The 17,085-nt window shown below is 42.7% G+C and overlaps 1 protein-coding gene across 3 annotated transcripts in view; it reads left to right on the plus strand.

Annotated features, from left to right (window-relative positions):
- Positions 1 to 1,527: 1,527 nt before the first annotated feature.
- Positions 1,528 to 17,085, plus strand: part of LOC147881495 (uncharacterized) — a 70,407-nt gene continuing 54,849 nt past the window's right edge. Inside the window, exons 1-6 of one of the 3 annotated variants that reach the window (XM_087369991.1) lie at positions 1,528 to 1,660; positions 10,086 to 10,232; positions 10,378 to 10,493; positions 10,639 to 10,654; positions 10,801 to 10,958; positions 11,206 to 11,309. In XM_087369991.1, the coding sequence (XP_087226117.1) occupies positions 1,537 to 1,660; positions 10,086 to 10,232; positions 10,378 to 10,493; positions 10,639 to 10,654; positions 10,801 to 10,958; positions 11,206 to 11,309 (665 nt within the window). In that variant the 5' untranslated portion in view covers positions 1,528 to 1,536. Of the gene's footprint in view, positions 1,678 to 10,085; positions 10,233 to 10,377; positions 10,494 to 10,634; positions 10,655 to 10,800; positions 10,959 to 11,205; positions 11,310 to 17,085 lie in introns of those variants that run through there. The other 2 variants (XM_087369992.1, XM_087369993.1) reach the window with 2 other exon arrangements.

The following is a 17,085-nucleotide window of genomic DNA, read 5'->3' on the forward strand; positions in this document are numbered from 1 at the left end:
CTGACTACTCGTAAATAATAAAACTAAAAAGGAAAGTGCTTTTAGAGCTTTCCAGATGGAACTACAACTCTATGGATAAACGAGTAAATCAAGCTTATGGTACATTCAAGAGAATTACAAAGCAAAAGCAAGCCTTGGATACAACTATTTGGAGAGAATTATCAAATATAAAAAGCATTAATGCACTTGGGACCAAAGAATGCTCTTCCATAAACCGCAAGTAAAAACACATTGGACACCAATCCTTTTATATCAAAAGATAAGGAAATAGGATAAGATTAAAACCATACTCGATACTCAATTCATGATAGGATACATTAAAAGAGTAGATCTTAACTAGCAACAAAGGATTATACATCTCAAGTAAGTTTTGAAGCTATGAGTTTATGCTGGATTCACACCGGTGGCGGCCAAGGATCCAAAAGGGTCGTTAACTGCATGATCGCACCCTCATTTGATGTGCAAAAGATGTTCGGTGCATGTAAAGTTGGTTTGGCACCATCCCCCCTCCTGCCCACATCTTGCCCAAGTAGATATCCACAAATCACAGTTTTTCATGGGATTGCAAAAGTCAAAATTCTCTATGACAATCTCTACAGATGACTGTTGTATTTTATGAGTGCTGGGCTGAGCAAGTTGGTGTGAATTGGGGGGGCGGTAACCAAGCATCATTTAGAAGGCTAGGTGGGCGGGTGGTATGAATGCAGCCTTAGGTTGCCACCACTTACACGCTTGATGGGTAGGCGGTGGATGCACGGCAGCACCCCTACAGTCAAATCTAATTGGATGCACTGAGGGGCAGATGGGAAAGCTCCCCAAAAGGAAAAGAGGATGGGGGAGCATTTACTGCTCCCTCAAAATGGAACAATGTCCACCCTACGGTGTGTTGCACATTGTACCGCCCAAGCCGATTTCGGTTCATTGGACGTCAAATGCTTATACGCAACTCACAACTCGCATGCACACACTGGGCGTAGCTTGGGGAGGGGGGCCCATGTGTAACCGCCCTTAGAGAGGACATGCAACGACTGAATGCATATATAGGAGTTTTTTCCTCATATATTTTCAACCATTATATATAATTGGAACTTCCCCAAGGGATAGTAAGGGCCTATTCCCATTAACCCCTTCAAAATAGATACTTTAAGGACTTTTAAGAAGAGAGAGAAGTTGGAATGTGAAAATTTAATGGTCAACTTAAGCGTGAGTAGTGGGAATGATACTTAAAGTAAGATTCTTGTTAAGAAAATTTCATGGTCAAGATCAACTCGGAACTATACAACATGGTACTCGTTTGAAAGGACTTGAAAATAAGAATCCATTGTGACCTTAACTTTAAAGAACTGACTTTGGATTGATGAGATAAACCATTTTGTATAAAAATACGCCGAAGTTTTATTTAAGACCACTTAGTGCATAACATAATGGGTTACGAATGGGAATGTAATTTCCATTTTAAGGTTAACTTTAACTTAAAAGAACTAGTTATGTTAAGCTCACTAACATAACCTAACTGCTAGTGGGAAAAGGCCCTACATGACGATTGTGAACTCACTCCGTCTCCTCAGACTTCAGGTCCTCTCACTCGGGCGGAGCTTGCATTGCTACAGCGTGGACGCAGCTTACATGTTCAATGGAATGCATACGGCAGCTGCACAAGGTGATTTTTCAGACAATGTGCTTCTTCCCTTTTCTTGCCAGGGTAGCGCCATGCCTTGTAAATTATATCTTGCAGAATTCATGCCTTGATACTTAATGGGAACTTGCCTTTTGGTGAGCGGAAAGGAAAGCTTTGGTTCGTTCAAGAGTTCATAGGTTTAGCTAGCTAGCTGAGCATGTCAATGCTTCATGTCATCTTCAAACATATCTACATTTCGTGCTCAGCATTTTCTCCAATTTCAGCATACTCATGATCCTGTCGTTTCTGGATAACAAGAGAAACAGTAGGTGGAGGCTCCACCACCTAAGTAATAGACGCATGACCCTGTTGTTTCTGGATAAGTAATAGATTCATGATCCTGTCGTTTCTGGATATCAAGAGAAAGCTTAGGTAGCATTGAATGGACAAGGAAGGTATTTTTTAGAGTTGGAGACAGAGAGAGGGTACGCCAGGGGCTGGACTTACAATAGTACTTGTGAGGGGGGCTGGACAAGGACAATCAAGGCTAATTCCTTATTGATTTTCAGGAGCTCTGCTGTAAGAATTGGCATTATAACAGTGTATTAGCCAGTCCTTTTATAGGATTTAGGCAGGCTGTTTTACGACTTTGTATATGGGATAATTCCCCCAACTGCCACGCACCAAAAAGAATTTGTCCTCAAATTCTGAAAAGTCATTGTAATAGTAAATGAAAACAGTAAGAAGAGTAGATGGCACCGGATCAGCTCCATGCAGCAATGATGATGCCCAAAGCCTACATTACATCAGTACATGATCTTTGAAACCAATGATTTTCTCTGGGATGTACTGAATCTGTCCTTCCTCATCCATGAGAGATGATTCTTCAAGTACTTGCTCATAAGGTCCCAAGTACTTCTTCAAGATTGAGACATGGAATACATTGTGAATTCTGGAAGATGGGGGCGGTTCCAATTGGTAAGCCACTTCACCAACTTTTTCAGCAGTTTGTAGGGGCCATAGTATCTATGAGCAAGCTTCGTATTAGTGTTTCTCTTCAAAAGAAGCATATCTGGACTTGTGGAGCTTGAGAAACACATAATCTCCCTCCTTGAAACAGAGTTCTCTTCGATTCTGATCTGCATAGAGTTTCATACGGGCTTGGGCCGTAGTCATATAATCTTTGCATTGCTGTAGTAAAGCAGTCATGTGGGCAAGATCATCCCTTGCTTGTTGTGCTTGGCCATTGCACTATCAATTGTGGAAGGCACATGAACTTTGTAGCCATACATGGCTTCAAATGGGCTCATCCCAATGGAGGTATGTTTAGTACTATTATAGCAGAGTTCAGCTAGAGGGAGCCAATTGTCCCAAGTTGTCTGAGTCTCATAGAAAGATCAGAGGTATTCTTCCAGCCATCTATTTACTCTTTGAGGATGATTAGCTATACTAGGAGTGAGGAGCGTGCCCATAGACTTGAACAACTCTTGCAAAAAATGCCCCATGAATTTGGCATCACAGCCACTGACAATCTCTTGTGGTTGCATCTCTTTTTCTTCTTTGCCATCACCCTGGCTAGAAGGAGATGAGGTACTAGCATTAAATTTTTACCCCCCCTTTCCTTTACCTCTATGGTAGTGGCAAAGGCTTAATCTGCATTCATGGAGGCAGCCTGGTTTGCACGGCTTTGCTCCTCTTGCTAAAGCAATGTAACAAGCCGATCAAAGATATAGTAGTTGGCGACTAATCTCAATGTCATAGCGAAGCCCTGATAAGAATCAAGAAGGGCACTCAATGTAGTCGACACAACCTGAGGATTTGGTACAATCTCATCAATATTAACGAGCTGCTCTCGATAGTCCTTGATCTTGTTCAAGTAGGCATCCATGCTATCCCCTTCTTCCATCTTAACACCATCTAGCTGCTTGCGCAAAAAGGCAACTTTGGCCTCATTCGTGATTTGATAAAGAGATGCCAATTGATCCCATGTAGTCTTTGCTATCCCGCAACATCGTATATGTAAACCTCTTCATGGACAAGGCAATCAAAGCATGAGCATAAACATCTCTCCCATCACATCGAGTTTGATCCTGAGTGGGAGGCACTGCAGCAGAGGTGGTAGATGATCCCATATGTAGCAACGATACCACTACCCAAAGTAGTGGGTGTAGTGGTAGCAGGTGCTTGAGACACCGGTCTTACATTTGTTCCTGCAGCAATGCCCCAAGGATTTTTGGCAACCAACAAGTGGTGCATCATGTACGACCACATGGGATAGTTGGTGCCATTGAGCTTATCCTCGACGGAAATCAGTGAAGCAAGTCATCGCTTGCCATTGCAAAAATCCCCAAATAAAGAAATGTGATTCTGTATAAAGGCAACCGCCCAAGCCTCAAGGCTATCAGTGCAAATGAGCTTTTGCATCCCACAAAATCTGACTGCAATGTTTGCAATGATGTTCAGGTAAAAAATGACAACAAATGTTTGCAAATATGACTGCCCTAAGTGGCTGCTCAAATGTGAGCCAAATGCACAAAGCTTGCCACAGGGGCCGACTACAAATGCTGGCCTACAAATGTTTGGCTGCAAAATTTTGGCCTACAAAACTCCCTCCAACAAAACTCTGTCCAACCACTAATTCAAGTGCAAATTTCTAGCCAATCACTGATTTGCACTGTCGGCACCGTAAAAGAGAACCCAAAGGTAGAAGGCCAAATGCAATAGAGCAAAAACCCCAAATTTTTGAGAAGAAAATGTGGTAAGTTGAGGGCAAATTCAAGGAAACTCCAAATGTAGATGTACTAGTCCAACGTGCACTGCAATGTGCTGTTAATACACCCACTGAGTTGAATGTACTTCAAATTGTGCACTCCAAACTGCAAATGAACACTAATAATAAGAGCTTGTCAAGCTGCACGAACCTGTTGCCAAAAATATGTACTTTACGGACATGTTGTCAGAAACTCTACGGACTATCAGGAGGGAGTTGTACGGATGACGAAATGTCAAAAAACTGCAAATCCGTCTATAAGGACAACCGTATAGGTATATAGACAGATTTCAAGCAATGGTGCAAGCTGGATGGACGGGTTCTCAGTAATGGCATGAGCTGTATGCACTGATAAATCAGCGGGGGGGTCAAAAAATAGGCGCGATTGTACGGGATTCCTAGCGCTCGGGGAAATGGAGTTTCCAGCCCCCGCAAAAACGAAAATGGAAGAAACGGCAATATGGTACAATTTATGTATAAAAAAGTATTTTTTATACATAATACAATTATCTATAGTTGAAGCATCATGCATGGTTCTATGATTCTAAATTCCTATGATGATTGATCTATCTAGTATCATCTATTATCCATGAATAATGCTTTAACAATCAACATGTGTCATGAACAAAGTTCTAAGTTCTAACTTCTAACTTTGAAGTTACAACAATCTAAAGTTTGAGAGGGAGGATGGAGAGGTGAGAGGTAACTATGACCTGAATGAAGATCAATCTTGAAAAATTGTGTCGCGTGCAGAAGTTGATAAAAAAGGTCATCAATGCGAGGCAATGGATACTTGTTTTTGATAGTGAGCTTGTTGAGGGCTCGGTAGTCGATGCAGAGGCGCATTGACTTTTTCTTTTTTTCCACAAGTAGTACAGAAGATCCGAAAGGGCTGCGACTAGGCCGAACGTGACCCTTGTCGAGTAGTTCGGTCACCTGTCTTTGGATTTCTTCATTTTGAGTGTAAGAAACCTGATAAGGAGGTTTCGATGGTGGATTACTGTCGGGAATAAGTTCGATTGCAAAGGTCGATATTTATGTCACTATTAGCATAAAAAAAGAACGGTTGCTATATAAGCGTCGCTATGTCAACCAAAGTCTTTCGACCATAGAACTAGCTAGGAAATTATGAGAGCAACCACTGTCGATGAGGATAGTGACCGTTGTTACACGAATAGATCCTTGGACGCAAAGTACTTGAGTGGCCAGGGAAGGTTCGGGGTTGCTGGCAAGGGTCATGTGGATGGTATTTGCCATTCGAACAGCTTTGCCTTTTTGTCTTGTGCTGGGGTAGCATCTTCTGCTTGGGAAGTGCTGGGTTCCATATTGGAATTTTGCTTGGGTCGCATTGGACAATCGAACCATCTATGGTCGCCAGTGCAGATGGTACAAAGTCCTTTTGTGCTAGAATTGTTCTTCTTGTCAGAGGCCGCACCTTTTTGTTGGTGATGACGGTCGTGACTTTGTGAAGAGGAAGGAGCACGATCCTTGGAGGAGTGCTTTTGTTGGGATCCAATGTACGATTTTTGAGACTTGTTGGGATCTTGAGACTTTCGATAACCTTGATTACCCGAGTTTTTCTTGAAAATTGAGTTATCTTGAGGGCGAGCACCCTTGGCCATAGTAGAGTTTTGTGATTTGTTAGAACTCTGCTTCCCTGTGTTTTGGAAATCTATAATACGCTCTGCGTAAGCAATAGTGCCAGCAGTGGTGGTAATGTTTGCTTTGAGGACATCAATGCGTAATGAGGGATTAAGGCCTGAGATGAAAGCATGAAGGCAATCATCATCAGTCAAACCATCAATCTCTTGCACCAATGTGGTGAATTGGGAGATGTAGGAAGACGGGGAGCCCGTTTGCTCCAACTGTCGAAGTTTTGAGCGTGCTTGGAAGCCTGCATTGGTAGGTATGAATTGCTTACGGAGCACGTGTTCAAAACGTTCCCAAGTTAATACACTTTTGCCGTCCTTTAAGCGTCGTTGCCACCATAGAAAAGCTGTATCTTTGAGGAGGGAGGCTGCCAAGGCAATCTTCTTGCCTTCAGTGAGGTCGACAGTGTCAAAGTACATGCGCATTTTAGCGAGCCACTGCAGCAAATCGGCTGATGGAGAGCGGCATATGGCGTGGAAGAAAGGCGAACAGGCGTGACGAATTTTCGTATGGATTGCATCAAAAAGGGATCGTCATTTGTTTTTGGCTGCCTAGGTTGGGTGGTTGCCGAAAATTAAAACGTGTGTTCAAAGGAACCCTTGGGTAGTCTAGGGTTAGGCCTTGGGTGTAGGGCTGGTTGCCCTTTTTTAGGCCCTCTAGGTACCCTTTTGTAGGTTGGTGCTTGGTGCCAAAGGGTGTGCCTATTCTAAGGGGTATGACCCTTGGAATAGGTGTACCTTTTCATGAAGGGGTGTATCCCTGTTTTAAAGAGGGGTGTCCCCACACGAAAAGATGTGTCTTTTTCATGATGAGGTGTGTCCCTTGGGTGAGGAGTCAAAAACTCTTCATCAAAAGGTGCGTCCGATGGTGAAAAGGTGCGTCCCTTGGTTTGGGACAGCCCAAGCACATCAAAAGACACGATTTTTGTCGTGTCCATTCACATCAACTCGTGATGTGAGGAAGATGGAGAGGCCACTGATGACTTAGGTGGGGTTGGCACTAAAATTTTTTTCGCTCATTCTCTCCATCTCTTCCATGCACAAAGTGCGTGGATATCCTTCTAGCAGAAGTAGACGTATCAGATAGGCGCTAGAAGGTGGGGGGCATTTCCTACAGGCTGGAGCGAAATTTGCTCTGATACCACTGTAAGAAGTCCTAGAAATGTGCTAAGGAACAGAAAGGAGACTGAAATAGCAGAGAACAAGGAATATTTTATTGCCTGAGTCTCTGTAGTGTGTCATCCATACAGTTGGGCCTCTCTTATATAGAAAGTGAAGAGTCACACATGAAAAGGTGTGTACTCCAAAGTGTATGTGCTCAGAATCAAGTACTGATGCATAAATCTTGGACATGACATGTCCATCATGATGGTCCTGTGTGATTGGCAAATACGTTGAAGGTTAGGAGTGCCTGCCCAACTTGTAATGCTTCTCAGGCTAAGCAATTGTACGATGTTCTTGGCATCGGAGCAACATTTTCAACGGATTCTTGGTTGTGAAGATTATAGGCCCCATATATTATAATGCCATATTGTAATGACATATACTAATTTTGTTAATGGATTTTGGAGTTAATATGAAGGATACTCGTTAGCATGTTTAGATCAATATTATTGTTTTTGCATTTCTTTTTTAAAAATAAAACTTTTAAAAATTAAAACTTTCAAAGGTGTATTTTAATTTTTTTGATATACTTAAGTAAATGTTGCACGATTTTAATGCTTGGGTTTTTTCAAATCGATTTTCTTTGGACTTACACGAACCTAGCAAGCATGTTGATCATACTCCTCTCCATCCTACCTACGTTCATGATGGTGGTTCTTCTGTGCGGGTTATTTATCATTTTATTGAACAATTGCACATGGTGCAATTGTTCATGTGGCCCTGGCAATTGACAAACCCGTGGACGTGGCAAAATGATGTTTTTTTGAAGCTTTAAATTTTTGAAAAATGTGCAAAGCAGTGTTCTTTTTTTGCCACCACAAATGTAACTATAAATTGTGCAAACTGAGCACATGTATATTTTGCTCCTATCAATTGTGAAACTTTTGACAAAATATGAAGAGGGGAGAGGAGAAGAGTGGAGATGAGGAGAGAGGGCACAGCTAGAGAGCACACCACAAATGACTAACTGTACACTAGATTTAGTTGAAAAAATAGAATATATACAAACCCTTTTAGGGTTAGGGTTAGGGGATCTAACCCTTTCCTTTATAGCACTCTATAAGGTTAGTGCTATGCACATATGATCACGTGATGGTGCTATGCACACATGATGTGGTAGTCTCTCTTCAATAGAACGTCTCTTGTGAAGGGTTGTGCCTCATAGGAAGTGTCCCGTCGAAAGGGCATACGCTTCCACAAGTGTCCATTCATCAAACCATCCATAAGCCTAAGGTATAGAGAGGAATAGGTCATAGATCGTGACAGGGACTGAGTGAATCTGCCAAGTGAAGGTAATCTCGATGACTACCAAGTACTGCTCGAAACTTGACTGTCCTCCCAAAGAAATGTAGTTTTGCACTAGTACTGAGCTGGAACTACTCCAAAAGGTTGAAAGAATGCTCTGCTATGATAACATGGCGGCTCAATAAAAACTCTTGAGAACCAGTACTGCCGCGAAGACTGGAAGCCGAACTGTTGTGGCTAGTCATCCCACCACGCTACTATTGCAACTCCAGATCAATGGGTGGTATGGCACTCTGATAGGCTCCTGAAAATATGAACTGCTTGCCATCCTCGTGAACTGCTGAGGATTGACTAGGCTACTGAAGCGGAGGCAACAATCTGGAAGACTAATGGCATGAAATTGGCTACCAACTGCTGGCATGTCCCCATGGCGGAAGAACCACCCACATAGAACTGCTGGTGATACTCCATGAACTGTTGGGATGATGACAAAGCCACTGAGGCTAGGCAACCAAAATTAAAAGCCCGGAAACTCCAGAATACCTACATGCACTCTTGGAAATAGGACGCAGCAATTAAGGGCATTTTCAGATACTTGCAGCGCACCCAACATCTTGCATTCTTCTATGCCAGGGAGGGTGACTTTCAGTTTCATGCATTCAGTGATTCAGATAGGGCTGGTGATTATGATGGTAGGCAGTCCACAAGCGGAAACCGTTTCTTTCTTGACAGCTCATGGAAATCTTGGTTGAGCAAGAGGCAACCCATTATGGCCACCTCCTCATGTGAAGCTGAGTATAGGCAGCCTTCACAACAATAATTGGGTATGTATGGCTCAGGAGATTGTTGGGGGATCTTCCTCGAACTCACCCACTCCTATTCTCACTGATAGTTAGACTGCTATTGCAGTAGCACGGAATCTTGTGTTTCATACTCATACGAAACACACTGAGATACATTGTCACCATGACAGAGAGAGATTGCATGTAGGAGAGATCAGCATGATTTATTGTCGTGAGAAAAGTTTTGCTGGATACCTTGTGGTGATTGATTTACTTTCTTCTACATGTTCACATTGCCAGTACAAGAGGGGTTTATTAGATTGTGAGTAGTGTGGTGTGAAGACACCCTTGGGGCCCTTTCCTTTTAGCTAGTAGGTTTTCCCCCCTAGGGCTAGTATTCTTTTTAGAGGATATATTCCTCATTTTGGTCATACTTACTCTTGCATTCTCAATACATCTCCACATTTTGGTGTTCTCCTCTCACCCCTATTCCCAATGTTCTCAGTGTTCTTTTTTGAATTTTTGATTTTTGAAAATCAGAGTTTTTGGGGCTCTCGAATATTCCTTTTGTGAGAGTTGAAATGGCTATGGTCTTGTTGGATGCAATTTATAGAAAAAGCATATCCTATGTATTAAGAATGTATCCTATATATTACTATTTAGTTAGGTTCAGTATGCTTAGTAAAATAAAGGCAAAAATGAAAAAGTCTATTGTTGTGAATTTCTTCAGTCAACAGGAAAGGTATGTACCTCATACATGACTGAAACTCTGAAGGAGTCTGCAAATACTACATTTGATGCAGTTGCAATTGTGAAAGTTTCCTATGTCACAGTGGAGTCAATGCCTTTGACTGCAGGAGATGCTGCAAGTAATGGAGCTGCATCACACATATATGAGACAATAGACTTTTGTGATCACAGGGGAATGCAACTTGTTTTCCTAGGCACATCATCATCTATCCCAACTTCAAGAAGGAATACCTCATGCCTTGCTTTGAGACTTGGTATGGAACTTGTTTTCATGGAGTTTGAAGTACAAGTTATCCCTTCTATCTCTCATAATCAGTCCTTTCCTTTTCAAAGTATGGGCAATTTCCGCTTTATTTTCTATCTTAGAATATTAACATTCCTGGAGTATATACATTGCAGACGGGACAGTGTATTTGTTTGACTGTGGTGAAGGTGTTCAAAAGCAGCTGAATCTAACTCCTTTCCGGCCAATAGCCATCGACAACATTTTTATTAGTCACATGCATGGAGATCATGTATCCTTTGAGGAGCATGATTGGTACACCATTTGTAATCTATAAGTGATCTAGGAAATTGTGCCTGAAGCAAAGCCAAAGTCTTTTCTTTGAGTTCTGTGGGATCTGACCTGTGCCTTAACTCAAAATTTTCTATTGTAGTCAGATATTCGGACTGCCAGGTTTGGAGCCACCTTTTAACACCATAGCTTTGAATGTCTTGTTTATAATTCTGTTATTTGGTCATGGAAACTCCATTCATTTCATCCATGTGCCTTCAAAGCACTGAAGACGATTGCATGAGGGGTTGTACTTGTGCTTCCTATAGGCCTTCTGTCAGGTCTAGGTATGGCGGGAACCTCTAAGCTACAACCGCTTAATATATATGGTCCTGAGGGCCTCCGAACATGGATACGCACTACTTTGAAGTCTTGTTATGGAAGGGTACCCCCAAAGTATGCAGTACATGAACTTATCGATAGAAAGGTGCATTCTCTAGACTTTTATGCTGATGCTTCCTTGTGTAGAGCAGGCTTTTCAGATTATCAAGGTATAACATTCGTCAGCCATGCAGACAACTTTGTTTGGCTTGGAAAATTTTCCCATTTCACATGCACATCATCTACTTGATGTTAATTATTTTTCAACTTTAGTTATTATTCTATCTCTAGCTGTAAAGATACAACTCAAGTAATAAAGTTCAGACAAAGAGAATAAATCTGCCATGATGCAGAAGATCAAGAGGAAGTCAGAAAGGATGAAGACGGTAGATGGTATGCATCAAGACGAACTCCTTGGAGAGGATATTTATTGTACACAGGATGGGCTGTGGCATGTGTGAGTCCCCCTAACTCATTTGAAGCATCTGCAAATGAATCTTAGAACCATTTTTCAGATTTTTTAAATGTACATATTATTTGAATTTAATGGGAGTAAAAAGGTGGAGCTTCTATGCAACCCCACAAAAACCAGGCATATTTTCTTGTTCAAGTGGAAAGTGTAGTGTTGTGGGATTTGAAAACCTCCAACATGGCATGATCACTAGGAATCCGTGCATACGAACTTCACGATGAGAGCGTAGGTAGCATGTGACAATTCCTTCCCTTCAAAAATCAAACCTTCTTATCCTCAGTCTAAGAGCTCCATCTCAATATTATATTACCTAGGAGGACAAGTGGAGGGTTGGCACATAGATGCTTTGCCACCTCATCCTACTTTTCCTTTATGAAAATATTATCCCTTGGACTATTCCACATGGGTCTAGCCCACATAGATGAGAAAGTCTAAGATGCCCTGCCACCTCTACCAATTAAATACAATATGTCCCCTTGGTCTTGGTCACATATCACTTAATGTTTTGTGGGACCGCCTAGGTGGAGGGGTGGCACAAGGAGATTCCATGCCATCTCACCATACTATATTATTTCTTTCATGGACTATGTACAACACACCTTTGGGTGCTCTTTCTTGGAAGGGTGGCACATGGACATGCCGTGCCACCTCAACCTTGGGCCCTTTCCACATTCTACTAATGCCACACACAAATATTCATTTCTACTTATTACATTTACAATGGATTTTTTTTTGGTGGTAACAGATTCCCCCCCCAGGCATGGAATGTGCAGCATACCCATGCTTGGGTCACAACCGAACAAAGAAAGGCTTGAGATGTCTTTTGTTGAACACTTTCCTCCTGTGCGGCTCCTATAGCTCATGAACCTCCACTGATCCATTGTTGCGTTTCTTGATGACCTGGTATGGTCCAAATCACTTCGGAAGAAACTTTTTGTCCATTTGGTGGTCCAATCTACTATCAAAGCACAACACCATGTCTCCTTCTGCAAAATGACGCTTCCACCCCTTGCGGATCTTGGCATCCAAGCGGGCTTTTTGTTGATTCTTTTGAATCTCCGCATGATGCAAAGCATGCCGCCGGGTCTCATCCAATTTTTCAAGTTGAACCAACCTGGCTTCAACTTGTTCATCTTCTAACATCTTTTGTTCCCATGCCAACCTCCGTGCAGGTACTTCTATCTCCAGTGGCAGAACTGCTTCGGTACCATATACTAATTCAAATGGGGTGTGTCTAGTGGATGTCTTGTGAGTAATATTGTATGCCCAAACAGCCTCAGCAACTTTCCGATCCCACTGGCCCCAATGTTTGTCCGCCATTTGCCTATGGACGTGCACAAGAGGCCTTTGATCCGCTCCACTTGACCCATGGATTGTGGTTAATAAATGCTGGAAGTGTGATGATCGATACCCATACGTTCCGTGAGCGACTTCACGGCTTCATTCAAGAATGGACTCCCATTATCGGACACAATCTTCATAGGTGTCCCAAAACGGGTACATATGCGCTCAAAGATGAAATTTGAGACTACCTTACCATTTGCTACTGAGAGCTTTGGCCCAGTTGGTGACATATTGTGTAGCCACCAGAAGGTACTTTTTCTTGCGGGCTATCATTGGTAGAGGGCCCACAGAATCAATACCCCATTTCTGAAATGGATGAATGGACATCACAGGATGATGTTGCCTAGGCCGTAAATCCTTCTTACCAAAGAATTGGCAGGGCTTGCAGGTCTTGCAATACATAGCTACATCTTTGAACATAGTTGGCCAGTAATACCATGCATGTAGAATCTTCTTGGTGGTGTAATCTGCTGCATAGTGTCCACCACAAAAACCATCATGGCATTGCTGCAATACTTTGGGTACTTCTTCAACATCAATAGCTCTTCTTAATACACCATCCATGCCTTGGCGATACAACACTCCATCAAAGAGTGTATAGCGCCTACTATTTCTGCGGATCTTCTTTCGCTCATAACTGGTGCAGTCAGGCGGAAAAGAATAGGTAGCCAGAAACTTGTAGACACCTCCATACCATGGATCATCTGCTTCCATGGCTGCTACAAGGTTCACTTCATGACTTTCTTCCAAGTCAATTAAGGCGTTCTTCAGATTAGAACAACCCCCTTTTACAATTCTGAAGGTAAAATCATACTCTTGAAAGATTGCTAACCACTTAGCCAACCGGCCAAGGGGAGCATTGCTCTATTTCAAGCATTTGCCGTGAAGCGAACCGAATGGGATACATGAATCGGTCTTTCCCTTGCTAGAGAAGAATCCCTGCCAAAGTGTGTTCTCTAAACCGTGGGTTGATATAAAAGATCTTGGACCAATCGGGGTTGTGGAGAATAGGCTCAGATGCAAGAGCCTTCTTGATTTGCACAAACCTTTGGTTACATTCTTCACTCCATGAAAAATTAACACCATCTTCTAATAACATAGTCATGGGTCTAGTCAAAGCAGCATACTGATCAATGAAGCACCGGTAATATCCTGCCAAGTTCACAAAGGAACGCACCTGACGCCTTGTGGGGGTAGAGAGAGCTTAAGAATTGCATCAACCTTATCTGGATCAAGCCTAATGCTCTGCTGAGGCTATGTGCCCAAGCAATCTTCCTTGAGTGGCCCCAATAGTGCATTTCGCGGGCTTGAGGTTGCCATTTGCTTCATTAATCCTTTGGAAAGCCATGCGAACCTTCATGATGTGCTCACTTCGTGTAGAAAATATGCAAAAGTCATCTAAAAACACTTTCAAGAAAATCCCCAAATAAGAGACGAAGACCGTCTGCATGAACCGTTGAAATGTAGCTGGAGCATTGGTAAGACCAAACGGCATCACTTTGAAAGCAAAAGTGTCCCAGGGCGTGGCGAATGTAGTCTTGTACACATCTTCTGCAATTCTGTTCTGATAAAACCTTGAGTAGCCATCACAAAAAGTGTATATCTCATGGCTGCTCACCTTCTCCAGAATGATGTCCTGAAATGGAAAAGGATGATGATCTCTTTTCGTGGCTGCTTTGAGCTTCTTGTAGTCGATGCAAACCCGCCACTTGTTGGTCTTCTTGGGAGTGACAACCACTGGTGAAACCCATTCGGTGTTGGTGACTAGCGTCTACCAGCTTCTGCACCTCCGTGCGTAGCGCATCAGTTTGAATTGGGCCTAACCTTCGGAACTTTTGTGCCATAGGCTTAGCATCCGGCTTCAGCTCTATCTTATGTTCTATGGCAGTCACATGGCGCAAATGATGGTAACTTGTGGCAAAGAGGTCAGGAAAATCTTTAAACATTTCTAAGAAATCACTCTTTTCACTGCGAGTAAGATAAGAAGGGTGTGGCAGTTACCTTCTCTGTTGGTAGTGGAGTAGGAGACACTTCCATCATATAGATTTCTTCTTCGGAGACCTCTTCCCCCCCGTCTGAATCTTCAAGAGACTCAAATACTGTGGATGAGGCAGTGTCACTTCCCAGCTCTTCTTCTTCTTTTGGTTCCATCGCACCAGGCTGAACTGGGATCATCTCCTTTGAAGTGCCAAAAGACATGTGACCAGTTTTCCAGTAGTTGACTGCATCACTCTTCTTGATCCATGGTCGCCCAAGTATGGCTGGATAACTTCTTCAAGTATCTTGTATGTCGACCACAGAAATTGATGGTGGTGGTCAGTGCAAACCAAAGATAAGGGCCGAATATTTAGTTTGATTACATGTGTTGGCGGCCACATGACTGCTATACCGGAATTCCACCCCATCGGGAGAAAGTAATGATACTCCGGCTCCGGATGCTTTTGTTGTGGGCTTGTAGGCGCCGTCAAAGTGCATCACCCATGCCGACCTTATACAAGGACCAAAACACGGGCATCCCAAGTCTCTCGGTAATCAAGAATGGAAAGTATTAGGGAATGAGGGGAAGCGAACACTTTAGCGAGGCGTGCAGGACCAAACAAGCTTACAATCCTTTGCTGATGATTTTATTTTATGACCAAATAAGATCACAACATGCAACTCAGCGTGCGGTACAAATGGTTGATTTGGTAGAAAAGGATTCCGAGACCGGAACATTTCAATCATACAGATGCATATTATTACATAAGAATTCCGAAAATCCTAACTGTTTGGCATAGTCATAATAATAACTTTTGGCTTTCTAGCTTCCTTAACCTTCTTCTTGTGGACTTTACTCTTTCTTACTTTTAACGGTGCAGCACTGGGACCACAACTGGAATCCGGCATCTTTGTTGTGACTAGCCTTGGGAGCATCAATCATCGGATCAACACTCTCCATCCATCATTGTTACCCAGGAGGAAGCGACCTAAATGCACTAAGTAATCAGATAGCACTAGTTTGTGAACTTGGATTAAACAACAGATTCCTAAGATGAATCCCCAATCCCCAGGGAGTTGCGACCCGTCGACAAACCTTACCTCCCGTACCACCTCTGAAGATGCCAGACTTCGACTGTTGTGCAGCTTGGAGAATTAAAGTTGAAACCTTGGCAATGGATGTTCAAAATTTCAATTTCTTTTACATCCCATGATAAGAGCTCCCACCCGTCATCAGAATCGGCAAGTTGGTGGATCATGTGGCGCTGCAAGTCAACTGGGTATTCTAGGAATACATCTCTCCAAGTACTCACGGTTGCCGGCCTTAGACTTCAGAGAAAGTCTTCGAAATTTACAAACTCAGTCATACAAGCTAATTTGGAAATTTGTTTTACCTTTGGATGAGTCTGAGCGGCTGAAAAGGTCGGCCAAAGAACCACAATCGTAATACACAACAACTGGAAGATCCTTAGCTGCTGTGGTCAATCTTTGCAAGGTCAGGGATGGCTTAAATACAATTTAGAGCTTGGTTTCTGATGTAGCAAACAAAAGCTACGGCTGTAGCAATTGATGAGCAGTAAACTAAAGAGGGTTGGGCCCAAATTAACGATTTCTTTCCTATTTCTGATGTGGGCAGCAAATTAAAACATGCTATAGCAGAAAATGTTCACCTTTGCTGCTATGGACAATTGTATGCTACTTACGGGCATTGGCTTGGACAGGAACAAGATGAGGGTGTGTTTCTAAATGTCACGATCTGTGACATATTCCTTTCTCTATTTCTAGACTTATGGATGGTTTGATGAATGGACACTTGTGGAAGGGTATGCCCTTTTGACGGGACACTTGCCCTTTCGACGGGACACTTCCTAATGAGGCACAACCCTTCACAAGAGACATCCTATTGAAGAGACATTCCTATTGTAATGTACCCTCTCATCAAGGGTCACACCCTTCACAAGGGGTACACACCTCTTCATGCACATACCCTTTGGGAGTACACACCTTTTCATGTGTGACTCTTCACTCTCTATATAAGACTGGCCCAATTGTATGGATGACAGTACATCTACACCACAGACATTCAAGCAATACAATTATTCCTTGTTCTCTGCTATCTCAGTCTCCTTTTTGTTCCTTAGCACATTTCTAAATATAGTAAATCTAGGATTATCAGAGCAAAATTCGCTCCTGCCTGTAGGAAATGCCCCCCACCTTCTAGCACCGATCTAATACATCTTTTCCGCTAGAAGGATATCCTTGCACATTGTGCATGGAAGAGATGGAGAGGATGAGCGTAAAAATTTTAAGCGCCAACCCTGCCTAAAGTCATCTATGGCCTCTCCATCTCCCACACATCACAAGTTGATGTGAATGGACACGACAAAAATCGTGTCTTTTCATGTGCTTTGGCTGTCCCAAAACCAAGGGACCCACCTTT

Source organism: Dipteris shenzhenensis, chromosome 31 (assembly GCF_047967505.1).
Source record: "Dipteris shenzhenensis isolate YYH24624 ecotype China chromosome 31, Dip_SZ_1.0, whole genome shotgun sequence".
NCBI lineage: Eukaryota > Viridiplantae > Streptophyta > Polypodiopsida > Gleicheniales > Dipteridaceae > Dipteris > Dipteris shenzhenensis.